We start from the raw sequence: 14,278 nt of genomic DNA, 5'->3' as shown, positions 1-14,278 counted from the left end.
CTGGCATCTTGCTCACCTATCCCATGTCTAAGATGCTATTATTTCCTGTGTGCACACTTTCTATCATGTTCTGCACAAGGGCTTACACCACTTCTTTTCCAGCGGCATATGTGATTAACCAGCTGGCATTTCTTCTTAACCAAGTAATGAAAAGGCAATTGCCAAAATCCAGCAATGTACCACCAGAAAGGCAAGTCGTTTCATAAAATAAGAAACTGCAACTTTTAAATCCACACTTATTATGAAGCTAAAAAATTCACACTGATTTTTAACCACTTAGAGTGTAGACTATTAAAACAATCAAACCATTCTCCAGTTTATAAATGATTCAAAGCCAAAAGAAGGAATTTTAAAATTAAGCAAAAGAGAAGTTGAAAAAGTTACATATAAATATCCAAACCAACACACATTATGTCTTCTACTTAGAAAACAAGCTTCTTTAAAGGCTGAAATGAAGATATGCAGACACAGGGCTTCTGGGAAAAGGTTTTCAAAATGTGACACACTGGTATAAGGCACCACTTTAACTTCAGGCGCCACTTAAGTCATCTTACATCCAAAGAACACGGGATAGGGGAAGGAACACGCACGGCCGACTCCTCACGTCCGTTTAGCTGGTTTGGCAGTTAACTGCTTTTCTCTTTCAAATTCCTTCTCTCGTTGCTGTTCCCTTTCCAACTCTTCTTTTTGCCTCTTCTGCTGCAGCTTAAGTGCTCTTTTTTTTAACTTTGATGTCTTTTCATGAAGCATCAGCATCTCTTTTCTTATATTCACCAACTTGCCATGATAGCGTTTTGCTTCAGTGAACAAAGCATTAATATCCAACATGGAATGACATTCTTTAAATTTTGAAATCTCTTGTTCCAGTGTGTCTAACAATACAACTTGGTTCTGTTAATATTTATTAAATGGACACAGTTAATTATTCCTCTCCTTTTGCCCTCATAAAGGCTTGTGAGATAAATTTTCAAAGGGTAGGTCTTAGGGCAGCAGCACTTCACAGCCAGTTGAAAGCTGACCACCACAAAAAGAAATGACACACCAGCCTGGGCAATCCAGAGAGGTCGTGAGTTCCTGGAGGGCCTGTTTGGATCTCTGCAGATCGGGCAGGTAGTGAGAAAGCAATCCTTCGGCCAGTTGCTCCACAGCTTTGTCGCCTACCATCAGGTCCTCTACTAACCCTTCGTCTGGAGAAGTGTCACTTAAACCCAGCGTAGCCTCCGCGGCCCCCAGACAGTCCGGCGGCCCTGACAGGACCCCGTCCGGGGGGGACGGCCCAGGGACGCTCATGTCCCTTCCGCTGGTAACAGGCAAGGGGCAGCTGTGTGGACTGTCAGATGCAGGAAGGAGGAACCGAACGCATCCAGCGCCCAGCCGGACAGAAGCGACGGTCGCACCGGAAGTGACAGTCTTGATTTTTAATTAAGATGTTCAGTCTGTTTGTATTTAACATATACACTAATATATTTGGGTTTAAATCTACCATCTTACTATTTGTTTTCTATCTATTCTTTGTGCTTTTTCTCTTCTTTTTTGCCCTTTTTGGGATTAACCAAGCGTCTTTATTATTCCATTTTTGCTCTCTCTTAGTAAGTTATGCATTCTTTTATCATTCTTTTAGTGTTTGCCCTAGAGATTACAACATTCACCTTGATTTATTAGGGTCTACTATAAATTAGTGTTGTTACCATTTCTCAGACAGTTCAAGGATTCTAGGACACTTTAACTCCATCTGTTCTTTCTAAATTTTGTGCTATTATTAACTTTTATTTTTAGTTAAGTATTTTAACACCATAAGACAATATTTTTGTTATTTAATGCAATCAATATTTACTTAAGTCAGTTTCTCAACCTCGGCACTGAAACTTGACATTTTGCATTAATAATTCTTTGCTGGGAGAGGGAAGTTTGGCCCATGCATTATAAGATGTTTAGCCACATCCTTGGCCTCTGCCTGCTAGGTGCCAGTAGCACTCCTTCCTGTTGTGGAAACCAGGAATGTGTACGCACAGCACCAAATGCCTCCCAGAAGACAAACTCGCCTTCAGTTAGGAAGCACCGAGTTAGAACTATATGTATATCTATCATTTCCAATACTCTTTCTGCATTTCTGTGCTTTTTAGGGGGATAATTTTTCTCTGTCTTCATTTTTTAAAAAAAAATATGGTTCTTCTGAAAACAAATTATCTCAGTTTTTGCTTCCCTGAAAACATTGCCTTTTCACATTCACTATTAAGGATGTTTTCACTGGGTATAAATTTGAGTTGGGCAATTGTTTTCTTTCAGTGTTTCACCTTCAAAGGGGCAACAATTAAACTTATAGTTAATTTTTCAACGGAAACTGTGGAATAATGTTGTTAACGTGTCTTCTCCCACCACTCCCACCTACTCCCCACCTACTTTCAAATTTTTCTCTGGTTCTTTAGTTTTCATCAGTGTCAGCATGATGGCCACAGGTATGGTTTCTTTGCATTCACTGTGCTTGAGATTCGTAGGGCCTCTTGAGTCTGTGGCCTGATACCATTTACCGGCTTTGGGATGTTCTCAGTTACAATCTCTTCAAACATTGCCTCTGCCCATTTTTTGCCCCACTCCTCTCGGACTCCAAATCCACGTGTTTTGATCTTTTTACTGTGTCGTATACATACTTATTGCTTTTGTATGGAGCTTTTTGATTTCCAGCCTCTGGGTAATCTGGGTGGGCTATTTGTTGACAAAATTTCAATATCCATATCTTTGGATATTTCCTTTTGGACTGTTCAGATTTCCAGGAATCTAGTCTTCGGTCTTCTATCTGGATGGAGAAGATTTGACTTCTAGCTTTCTGGGAAGCTCCAAAAGAGGAGTGAGAATCTCAGCATGTAGCATTTATCTAAGCATTTGGTCAATGAATACCTGTTTTCGTTATGATAATATTGTATTAATTGTACCTGGCATCCTCCAACCCAATGACCCCATTTTACACCCCATTGTTACATAAAACAATGGTGTTATAGTAAAGAAAATGGATTTAAAGTCTCCATTAAGTATAAGGATTGCTGCAACTTTTGGTATAAAACTTTTATCAACTAAAAGAAGTTCTCTTATGTTCATGACTTGCTAAATTTATTATAAAAGGGTGCTGAACCTTATCAAGTGCTTTTTCTGCATTAATTAAGAAAACCCTATGATATTCTCCTTCATTTTATTATTGTAATGCGTGTACTATCCTTACTTTCGGGGGATAAATCCTACTCAATCTTGAAATATTTTCATATACTATTGGATTCAATTAACTGATATTTTATTTAGGATTTCTGCGCTTATCCTCATAAATGAAATGGACCTATGATTTTTCTTTGTATTGTACTCATTAAGTCTTAGAACCAAAACGATACCATAAAAGGGATCAGGCAGCCTTTATTCTTTCCAGCATTTTCTGGAATACTTTGTTTATGGTGAGAACTAGCTACTCCTTGAAATTTTTTTTAAGAATTTACTTTAATCATCTAGGCATGTGAAGTTTAGAAAAAAAAGAGATCTTTGACCATGATTTCAATTTATTTAATTTTTATTGGTTATTCAAATTATTTTTTTACACCAATTTTGGGATATTATATTTTTGTCTAGGAATTTAACCATTTCAACATAGAATTTTGAATCATTACCATACATACATAATAATATCCTTTTACTTTATTTAAGTTTCTGGTGTTTCTATAGTTGTTTTCCTTTTGTCATTCTTTATGTGCAGAGGTCAGAGGTTGGCCTATCTTATCAATCTTTTCAAAGAACTCGTTTTTAGTTTAAAACTCTTTTTTATTTTTTCTCTGTTTCATGAATGTCTGCTCTTTATTCCTTTCTTCTTTTGAGATGTCCAATTTGGTCTTGTCCTGTTGTGTTTCTTCCAAATGTTTTACTTGAATATTTATTTATTATTAACCTTGCTGATTTCCTAATAATGTATTTAAAAGCTTAAAAAAATTCCTTGTAAGTGCTGTGTTTAGCTATAAACCACAAATTTGATAAGCAGGGCTTAATTATTCAATTCTAAATATTCTTTCATTTCTTTAGTGATTTTTAACTCAGGGGTTAATTAGTAATATGTTTTTAATTTGAAAACCTATCAGATTTGTTATTCACTTCTAATTGATTCCATTATGGCAGAGAAAATAGCCAAATAGAGAAAATAAAAATATTGGTTATTTGGAATCTATTGAGATTTCCTTTATGACCTAATACATGGTTTGTTTTCAAAAATGTTCCATGTGTGATCAAGAAAACTCAATCTCTCTCCCTCTTTCTGTATAAAGCTCTATATACGTCCATGAGCTGAAGCTGTTCTGTACTGTTCAGATTTTTATATCTCTGCTTCTTTTTAATGTCCTTTGTCTAGTAGTTTCTGAAAGGGCTGTATTAAAACCCCAGGAACAACTGTTGGTTTATCTAACTCTCTCTGCGGTTTTATCAGTTGTTGCTGATCCACAAGGGCCGTATGTAGTTAGGATGGGTAGATGTTTTTGTCTTTTTGTTCCTCTACAGTTGTATAACATTTTGTTTTGTTGTTAATGGTATTTTGCCTTAAATTTTATTTTGTTGAACATTGAGATTGCTACAGCAATTGTTTTTTATTGAAGTATAATTAACATACAACATTATATTAGTTTCAGGTGTATAACATAATGAGCACGATGATTCGATATTTGTATATATTGTGAAATGATCACCACAATAAATCTAGTTAACGTTCATCATCCTACATAGTTACAGAACTTCTTTTTCTTGTGCTGAGAACTTTTAAGAGTTACTCTCTCAGCAACCTTCCATATGCAATATAGTGCTGTTATGCAAGTCACCTTGCTCTGCATTACATCCCTTGACATTTATTTTCACCGACTTTCTTTTGATTCATATTTTCCCACCACAGTTTTTTCATCCTATTATTTTCTAATTTTCTTTACTTTTCCATTTTGAGTGTCTCTTGTATATATCATTGGATTTTTAAATCCAGTCTGAGAGTCTGTTTTTAAGTCACATCCATTTGTTACAATTACTAATATATTAAAAGTTAGTCTATCTTCTTATTTTATATTTTCTATTTAGTCCTTTTTCTTTTTTTTTCTTCCTATCCAATAGATTAAATTTACTCCTGCTGATTTAAAATGAAATCTCTTCATTCTTTTTTATGGCTGCATATTATTCCGTTGTATGAATGTGCTGTAATTTATTTAACTCATCCGTTATTGAGAGATGTCCAAGTTGTTTCCAACTGTATTCCAATTTTATTCTGTTCTACATAATGAAAAACCTTGTTCATACTTCCCAATTTCAGTTTGTCTTTCAGGTTTACCTCCCTGGGTGGCTTTGGCTCCAAGAATTCACAGACCTTTTCATGGATTCCGTCTTAGGCTTGGTTCTCCAGAAGCAGTCCCTAAGATGAATGTTCCTGTGAACACTGCTTACTAAGAACTGAGCCCAGGAAAAACTGGTGGGAGAGTGGGGAAGGAGGACAGGGAAGGAGGCCAGCCCAGGCACAGTATCAAGCCAACTGTCCGGAACGTGGCTTTGGTTCAGCCCAACAGGGGAGCTCTGGGGACAGTACAGATCCCGCCTCAGCGTGTCCTGACCAGGGCAGGCAGGCTCCTTCCATGTGACTTTGTTACAGGCTGCCCCTAAGGAGACATAAATTCCAGCATCTCCACTGGCCTCAGAGCAGAAGAGCCCTGAGGGCAGCCTGTGGACAAAAAGACACAGGCAATGGCTTTGGGGAGCTAGTGTGCACGAGACTGCCGGGGCAGACATGATGTCTGCTATGGTGTCTTGGCCCTTGACTTAGTGCAGGCCAATGAAGGAGAATCAGGCAGAGATGCAAGGGGAGCATCCTGATCTCTTTGATTATCAGCCTCAAAGCAAACAATGGACTTTAAAGCAAGGAGCGTCTAGGCCCCCACCCTTGTTTCCACCACTTAAAGGTCATGGGACCTCAGGCAAGATATCACTTAACCTTTTTAAGCCACATTTCCTCATCTGTAACTGGGGATGATGATAGCTCTTAAACAGAAAGCTTAGCACAGTGCCTGGTAGAGAATAAGTGGTGGTCCGAGTTCCTGTCATTATTATTCAGAGAACTTTTCTCAAACGATACCTCAGAGACTTTGAGCTGGTTAAACAGCCACTAGAAAGCGCCTTACAAAGCAAAGATGCCGGAGAATTTATTATTTATATAAAATACATAAATGGGAGGAAATCACATAAATCCTAAGTTTCTGTTTTCCTTGGGTTCTACAGTTGCCCTATTATTTTATGAAAAACTAGACCAGGCCTTGGAAATTTGTAAACCTGTAAATTCTACATTGGGAACAACCATTTATATGTACTGTCACTTAAAGCACAAATTATGGTTTGTATAAAAGATTTTAATTCACATCAATTCACCAGTAAAAACTATACATACCAGGAGAGTACTACTCAGGGCTTGCTACACATATGAAGAGGCTACTGGAGGTTACCACAGTTAGAGTGATGAAGTATTGGAAATGGATAGTAAAAAGGGAATGTTTTTGTTGGGTTTTCCAAAAGCAGACCCTGAGGCAAGGGTTTGAGTGCAGGTAGTTTATTTGGAGGTGTTTTAGTCAAGGTTCTCCAGAGAAACAGAACCAATAGGAGATTATGTGTATATGATGAGGAATTGGATCTCAGGATTATGGAGGCTGAAAAGTCCCACGATGTGCTGCCTGCAAGCTAGAGATCCAGGAAGACCAGTAGCATAATTCAGTCTCGAGCCCAAGAGCAGGAGAAGATGAGATAGCCCAGCTTACCAGTGAGGCAGCTAAAAAAGGGGCAAATGCCTTCTTCCTCAGCCTTTTGTTCTGTTCGGGCCCTCAAAGAATCGGATGATGCCCACTCACGTTGGGAAGGGCAATCCTTTAATGAGTCCACCAATCCAAATGCTAAGCTCATTCAAAAACACCCTCACAGACACATCCAGAAATAATATTTAATGTGAGCAGCCGACAGCTTTTCGAATTGACCCATAAAATTAGGCATCCTAGGAGATGATCCCAGGAAACATAAGTGAGGGAGTCAGGAAGGGAGACAGAAAAGGGACAAAAACTAATAAAGACCGCGTTAACAAGCAGGTTGCCACTATGAACAAATGGTACTCAATGGTGCAGGGGACCCTCTGCGAAACTGTGTGGAACGTACCCTCAGAAATGTCCCCCAAAGGATGGGGAAGCTAGGGTATCTCTCCACCAAGCCTCCTTTTGGTTGAGACTTATCCCAGAGTTGTTGAATCCTTGACACTTACAGCTTGCCCTACAAGTGGGTTGACCAAGCTCACGGGGGTACTAAAGAAAGCATTTGAGGGGGCCAGCCCTGTGGCATAGCAGTTAATTTTGTGTACTCTGCTTCAGCAGCCCTAGGTTTGCCGGTTCAGATCCTGGGTGTGGACCTATGCACCACTTATCAAGCCATGCTGTCGCAGGAGTCTCACATATAAAATAGAGGAAGATGGGCACAGATGTTAGCTCAGGGCCAATCTTCCTCCCCCAAAAAAAAGAAAGAAAAGAAAAGAAAAAAGAAAGCATCAGGGAAGAAAAGCAGAGAGAGAAAGATGCTTGGGGTGGGAAGTTTACAGTATATATGGGAACTGGCCAATGCAACTGTGGGTGAACTCAATGACCCAGCGAACACAGAGTAGGGCATCCATAGCATCTGCTGCAAATGTCTTGAAAATCTATCTTAACTCAGGACATGGTGAAATGCATTATCATGTGAATCTATCTTAGAACACAACTTTTATTACAGGAAGCAAAATATCACTATAATGTTATTGCTTCTCAAACTTTGTTCCATAAAATGAATTCCAAAACTGTGCTCTAAGAGGGCTCTGGACAATAACAAATAGCCGTCTTTCCTCTTATAAAGAACTACTTCTTAATCCAGTTCTCCTTAGCCGAGGACAAAACCATTATAACTTCAGCACATAATACTCCCTGAGTCAATAGTCAAATGTATCATAAATTAATGCCAGCACAATTACAACATTTCGGTCACTGTATCTGTTACAGAAAAATCTAAATGTTAATACTATCCAATAACTCTGCCCTCAAGTTTTCCAGGCCATTTAGTTATTAAATTTCTTTTTTGAAAGGGATGCCTATTGTAAGCAATTCAGCTTTTGGTGGATGGCAGGGTTTTTTCTGAGGTCGCCAGAGCTTTTAACCACTGCCTAAAGTATATCCTGTGCTGATTAACATACCCCGGATTAACTAGATTTAGCATGCGGCAATCACACTCCATTCAGTAGGGCCCATCTCTGGTGAATCGCAGACATTAATGACAGTTGCAAGAGCTCAAATATTATATAATCACTAATTACATTCTGCGCAATTAGTGAAGGCTCATCAGTGTGAATCACTAATGGCTGCTCACCCTGTTCTCTCTGGGAAGGAATAGACGGCTTGCATAATTTTCTGATTGTATTAGCATAGAACAAACGCTATTAACGAACCTTGGCGATCATGAAGAGGCTCGACGTCTGTGATGGACAAAGGCAAGAGGTTCGGCTTGATGCGCATGGACACTTCATTTTGAACCTCACAGCCGTGCGCCTGTGGTTTGTTGATGTGACTCATTCACTCCCCACCTTCCAAATGGAAAACACACACAACACCCTGTCCAACCAACCACTCAAGAACTTGCACACAAGGCCAGTTTTAAAAAACACACCCTCTGGGGGGCTGGCCCCGTGGCCGAGTGGTTGAGTTCGCGCGCTCCACTGCAGGCGGCCCAGTGTTTCGTTGGTTCGAATCCTGGGTGCGGACGTGGCACTGCTCATCAGACCACGCTGAGGCAGCGTCCCACATGCCACAACTAGAAGGACCCACAACGAAATATACAACTATGTACCGGGGGGCTTTGAGGAGAAAAAGGAGAAAAATAAAATCTTTAAAAAAAAAAAAAAAAAACACACCCTCTGGGTATTTCTTTTTCTTAAAATGGTTTTCAGAGAGCCAAGCTCTAAGGATTTGTGGGACATTAAAATATAAAGCTGGTGACAAAATAGGAGGAACGCATCTGAAATGATGAAGAGCTTACCCAATTTTTTTTTAACCCTCTAGCTACTGGACCAGTGTATTGGTCAGCTCAGGCCGCCAAAACAAAATACCACAGGCTAGGGGGCTTAAGCACCAGAAAGGTATTTTCTCACACTTTTGGAGGCTGGAAGTCCAAGATCAAGGTGTCAGCAGGCTTAGTTCTTTTGGAGGCCTCTCTCCTTGGTTTGCAGGTGACCCCTTTCTTGCTGTGTCCTCACATGGCCCCTCTTCTGTGCGAGTGCATGTCTCGTGTCTCTCCACGTGTCCAAATTTCCTGCCCTTAGAAGGATACAAGTCATACTGGATCAGGGCCCACTCACATGACCTCGATGTACCCAAATACCTCTTGGAATTCCCTGTCTCCAAGTACAGGCACATCCTGAGGTACTGAGGGTTAGGGTTTCAACATAGGAATGTGAAGGGACACAGAACAGCTGGGATGTTCACAAACTACAACTGTTCTAACCCAAGAAGTTCTTTCGGGAAGACTGGCGATGGGCTTGGACTGCATGGAAATCTTAAGGGTACCTTTAGGTGAGAGGTATGCTGTCCGAAACAGCAGACCACATCCACATGTGACTATTGAGCACTTGAAAGGTGGCTACTGCAACTGAGGAACCGAATTTCTAATTTAACTTCATTTTAATTAATTATTAAAACTAAAGAAGTGTAAGAATGGGTTTCTGTTAAATAAAATTTTATTGTTTTAGTACAGATACATTTCACATATTGAAAATTTAGCATCTCTTTTGAGATATGCTATAAGTATGAAATATATACTGAAATTTGAAACTTAGAATAAAAAATCTGTAAAATATCTCAATAATTTTTATAATGGACTATTTTGAGCATATTGGCTTAAGTGAAATGTATTATTAAAATTAATTTCACTGTTTCTTTTTACTTTTTATAATTTGGCTATAAGAAAATTTAAAATTACATGTCTGGTTTGCACCATATTTCTATTGGACAGCATCAAGTTAGAACTTGAGTCCTCCAACTCGCCTTGCCTCACCAAAGTTGTCAGTGGGTAAACTCAAAGATAAATTCCTTTTGCCCGAATGATTAAAATTCCAGGTCCTTTTCTGTCTGTCCTCTGTATTCAGATTAAGATAATTGAAACCAACCATTCCCTCTTGGATACTAATATATTATTCAATCTCCCATTACTTGTCTCAATAATATTGTAAGTATTCTCAATAAAATTTTCAACATTAAATCTTGTTAACGCATGCTTATATTTAGGAATCTGGAATAATTTTCTTCATAATGAAAAGATTCTTTCTCATAAATTAGTCCTGCTGTCCTGGTGCCTCTGGCTTTTCCCCACACACCCTGACTTCATTTGTCCTCCCATCCCTCTCATCTTTTTTTCTGTCCTCCTTTCTCAGTTACCAGGAAATTCTTGGGTAAGGCATCTGATATCTTTTCCTTATTTCTATTTAATACATGCTGAAAACCCACTCTAGTTTCTTCATCTGCAATATGGAAGTGCCATACTGTACTTTATAGCATTAAAAGCTAAAAGTTCAAACAAAGCAATGGTTTGATATTAGGTCAGAATAACTGATTGGTTGTCTCTAACCTGTTTAAATAAGTTTAATCCCCAAATGTCATAAAGAACAACTAATAAACAGCACACAGAACTTCTGAAAACCTGACCCCATGGTGCAGCTTGTCCTTACCCCACCCGCTAGCCTGCCATAGCCCCCCAGCAGGGGATGTCTAAAATTCCCTAAATGACCACAGAATTTGTCCAACATCACATCCTCATTCTAAAATACAAGATAGAGGGGCAATGAAAGAGATGGTTTTTGCCTTATCTCTTTGTTCTTTCTGGCGTCAATCAGCCTTTAGAAATAATGAAATCAATGCAAACGTTTGTTGGAAGGATGCCCACTTTGAAGATCATTTACTACCTCACTGTCTTGGTCATTTACATGGATCCCAGGGAGGATTTCAAAGAGTGACTCACCCTTATTACTCAGATAAAAGGAAGAATCAGGTGCTGAGTTTGGTTTTGTGTGTGTATGTGTGTGCGTGGTTTAATATTTTATGAGGGTTCCATTTCACACACACAAGGCTTCCCATGTGAATTTTATTTTTCTGTCCTTTAATTGAAGTGATGCAGATTGAATTAAAGATGAAAAATACATTCCGATCCAAAATGGAGAGAATATTTACAACCAGAAGAGTGACATACAAGTGTCTGTCTGAAATACATAAAGCAAATGTTGTTTTTCTGTGTATGTAGTAGCAGCAATATATGGCAGAGTGGCTTGAATTAGAAAATAGGGAAAGAAATATTGGTGAAGGTAACCAGCAGACAAATACAAAAGATCTACCTACCAAAACTAAAGAAGGGAAGATAAGGAAAGTGTATACGTGAACTGAATCCTCATGTAATACAACAGAGCTTTAGTAGAAAATGTGAAAAGATCAAAAAAATCAAGAACTAGTGGGAGGTCATGTTAATTAGAGTTATGTAGGCAATTACAGGAAGGCAGAAAATCTTTGACCTATTGGTTGGTTGGTCAGGAGTGTCTTGTTTAACTTCCACATAGTTGTGAATGTTCCAGTTTTCTCCTATTATTGCCTTCTAGTTTCACACCATTGTGGTCAGAAAAGATACTTGGTATAATTTCAGTCTCTGTAAATGAGCTGAGACTTGTCATGTGACCTAACTTATGATCTACCCTGAGGAAGGTTCTGTGTGTGCTTGAGAAGAATGTGTATTCTGCTGTGTTGTATTCAATGTTGTGTATATGTCTGTTAGGTTCATTTGGTCTGAAGTATAGTTCAAATCCAATGTTTCCTCACTGATTTTCTGTTTGGATGATCTATCCATTGTTGAAAGCGGGTTTTTGAAGTCCCCTGCCATTATTGTATTGTTGTCTATTTCTCCCTCCAGATCTGATAGTATTTGTTTAATATATTTAAGTGTCCCAATGTTGGGTATATATATATTTACCATTGTATATATTCTTGATGAATCCACTCCTTTATCATTATACAATAACCCTTTTTTCCCTCTTTTTGCAGTTTTTGACATAAAGTCTATTTTGTCTGCTGTAAGTATAGCTACCCCTGGTCTCTTTGGGTTTGCCTTTGTGTGGAATGTCTTTCAAATCCATTCAGCCATTCCATGCCTTTTGATTGGAGTATTTAATCCACTTACACTTAAAGTAATTACTGATATGTAAGAACTTATGACTGTCATCTTGTTCTTTGTTTTTTGGCTATTTTATGGTTTCTTTGCTCCTTTCTTCCTCTTTTGCTGTCTTCTTTTCTGATTTGATGATTTTCCATACTGGAATACTTTTGTTCCTTTCGCTTAATTTGGTGTGTATCTAATACAGGTTTTGGCTTCGTGGTTACCCTGAGGCTTACTTGGAACATCTTGTAGGTACACCAGTCTATCTTAGGCTGATGATGACTTAACTTTGTTCATACGCAAAAACTCTACATTCTTTTATTCCCCAAAACACACATTTTATGTTTTCGATGTGACACTTTACATCTTTCTGTATTGTGTATCCATTAACAAATTATTATAGCTGTCGCTATTTAATACTTTTGTCCTTCAACCTTTATACTAGAGTTCGGTGGTTAACATGCCACCGTATTACAGTATTGGACTCTTCTGAACCTGACTATATACTTGTCTTTACCAGTGTGTTGTTTATTTTCATATGTTTCCATGTTACTAAAAACTGTTCATTCATTTCCACTTAAAGAACTCTTTTTGGCATTTCTTGTAAGACAGGTCTCATGGTGATGAACTCCCTCAATTTTTGCATGTTTGGGATCGTCTTTATCTCACCTTCATTTCTGAAGGATAACTGACAGATACAGTATTCTTGATTAGCAGTTCTTTCTTTCAGCACTTTTAAAATATCAGCTCAGGAAATCTGTATTTTAAAAAAATGAACCTTGACCCCTACCACATACCATCCACAAAAATTAATTCAAGATGGATCAAGAACTAAATGTGAAAGCTAAAATTATAAAAGTCCTAAAATAAAACATAGGAGACTATCGTGAACTTGGGGTAGGCAAAGACACAAAATTTATAGACCACAGAAGAAAACAACTGAAAAATCGGACCTCACAAATGTAAATCTATACTCATCAGGAGACACCATGAAGAAAGTGAAAAGGCAAGCCATACCCTGTGAGAAATATTCTCAACATATATGCCTGTCTTAGTCCATTGGGGCTGCTATAACACACTGGGTAGCTTATAAAGAACAGAAATTTATTCCTTAGAGTCTGGGAAGTCCAAGTTCAGGGTGCCGGTAAATTCCTTATGTGTTGAGGGCCCACTTTCTGGGTCATAGACAGCACCTTCTCACGGTGCCCTCACAAGGTAGAAGGATCTTGGGATCTCTGTGGGACCTCTTTCACAAGGTCACAAATCCCAATCATGAGGGCCCTACCCTCATGACCTACTAACCTCTAGAAGGCCCCCACCCCCCAATATCATCAACTTGATGTTAGGATTTCAACACATGAACGTGGGAGGATGCAAACACTCAGGCTATAGCAATATCTAACAAAGGACTCATATACAGAATTTATAAATAACTCCTATAAATCAAGAAAAGAAGTCAAATAACCCAATTTTTTAATGGACAAAAGACTTGAACAGGCATTTGCCTCCGTCTTGAAAGAGGGATCTGGGCAGTACATCACAGCATCCATTCTTAATCTCAAAACGTTATGTTGAGTAAAAGAGCCAGATACAAAAGAATGTATTACTGTATGATTACACTTAGATGAAGTTCAAAAGTAGGCAAAACTAATGTATGGTAATAGAAGTTTGCAGTGGTTTCTCAGAGAAAGAGTATTGACTGCAAAGAGGGAACTTTCTGGGGTGGCAAAAATATTCTATATATTGATTGGCAGTTATGTGTACACACGTATAAAATTCCATCAAGCTGCATACTTATGATTTGTGCATTTTACAGTATATAAATTATTTCTCTATTGAAATAAAAAGCAAAGCCTCTGAGATTGAATTATAAAATCCAGCTAGGGCAATTAGGCAAGAAAAAGTAATAAAAGGCATCCAAATTGGAAAGGAAGAAGTAAAACTACCTCTATTTGCAGATAACATGATATTGTATATAGAAAATCCTAACAAATGCACAAAAACACTATTAGAACCAATAAACAAGTTTAGCAAGTTTGCAGAA

The 14,278-nt window shown here is 38.3% G+C and overlaps 1 protein-coding gene and 1 long non-coding RNA gene across 2 annotated transcripts in view; both read right to left on the bottom strand.

The window, feature by feature from the left end:
- Positions 1 to 588: 588 nt before the first annotated feature.
- LOC124248862 (biogenesis of lysosome-related organelles complex 1 subunit 6-like) lies at positions 589 to 1,345 on the bottom strand. Its single transcript, XM_046679436.1, has 2 exons — positions 1,067 to 1,345; positions 589 to 895 (listed from the first exon to the last, which is right to left on the bottom strand). Exons 1-2 carry the CDS (start codon positions 1,288 to 1,290, stop codon positions 601 to 603), a joined length of 519 nt encoding a protein of 172 aa, XP_046535392.1. The 5' UTR covers positions 1,291 to 1,345; the 3' UTR covers positions 589 to 600.
- A 7,886-nt stretch (positions 1,346 to 9,231) lies between these two features.
- The window catches only part of LOC124248863 (uncharacterized), a 42,356-nt gene continuing 37,309 nt past the window's right edge, over positions 9,232 to 14,278 (bottom strand). The window contains exon 3 of the long non-coding RNA XR_006891164.1: positions 9,232 to 9,359. This is a non-coding gene — a long non-coding RNA (uncharacterized LOC124248863). The remainder of the gene's footprint in view (positions 9,360 to 14,278) is intronic.

The sequence above is a fragment of the Equus quagga genome, chromosome 12 (assembly GCF_021613505.1).
Source record: "Equus quagga isolate Etosha38 chromosome 12, UCLA_HA_Equagga_1.0, whole genome shotgun sequence".
Lineage (NCBI taxonomy): Eukaryota > Metazoa > Chordata > Mammalia > Perissodactyla > Equidae > Equus > Equus quagga.
The sequence above is the reverse complement of the archived record's forward strand: the minus strand, read 5'-3'. Positions and strand labels throughout refer to the sequence as shown.

What these genes read in the sequence shown, in the direction of transcription:
- LOC124248862 (XM_046679436.1), bottom strand. Translation starts at nt 1,290, where the DNA reads ATGAGCGTCCCTGGGCCGTCCCCCCCGGACGGGGTCCTGTCAGGGCCG. An exon ending in CAGGCCCTCCAGGAACTCAC is followed by an intron (nt 896 to 1,066) that starts GACCTCTCTGGA and finishes TAATAAATATTA; the next exon opens with ACAGAACCAAGTTGTATTGT.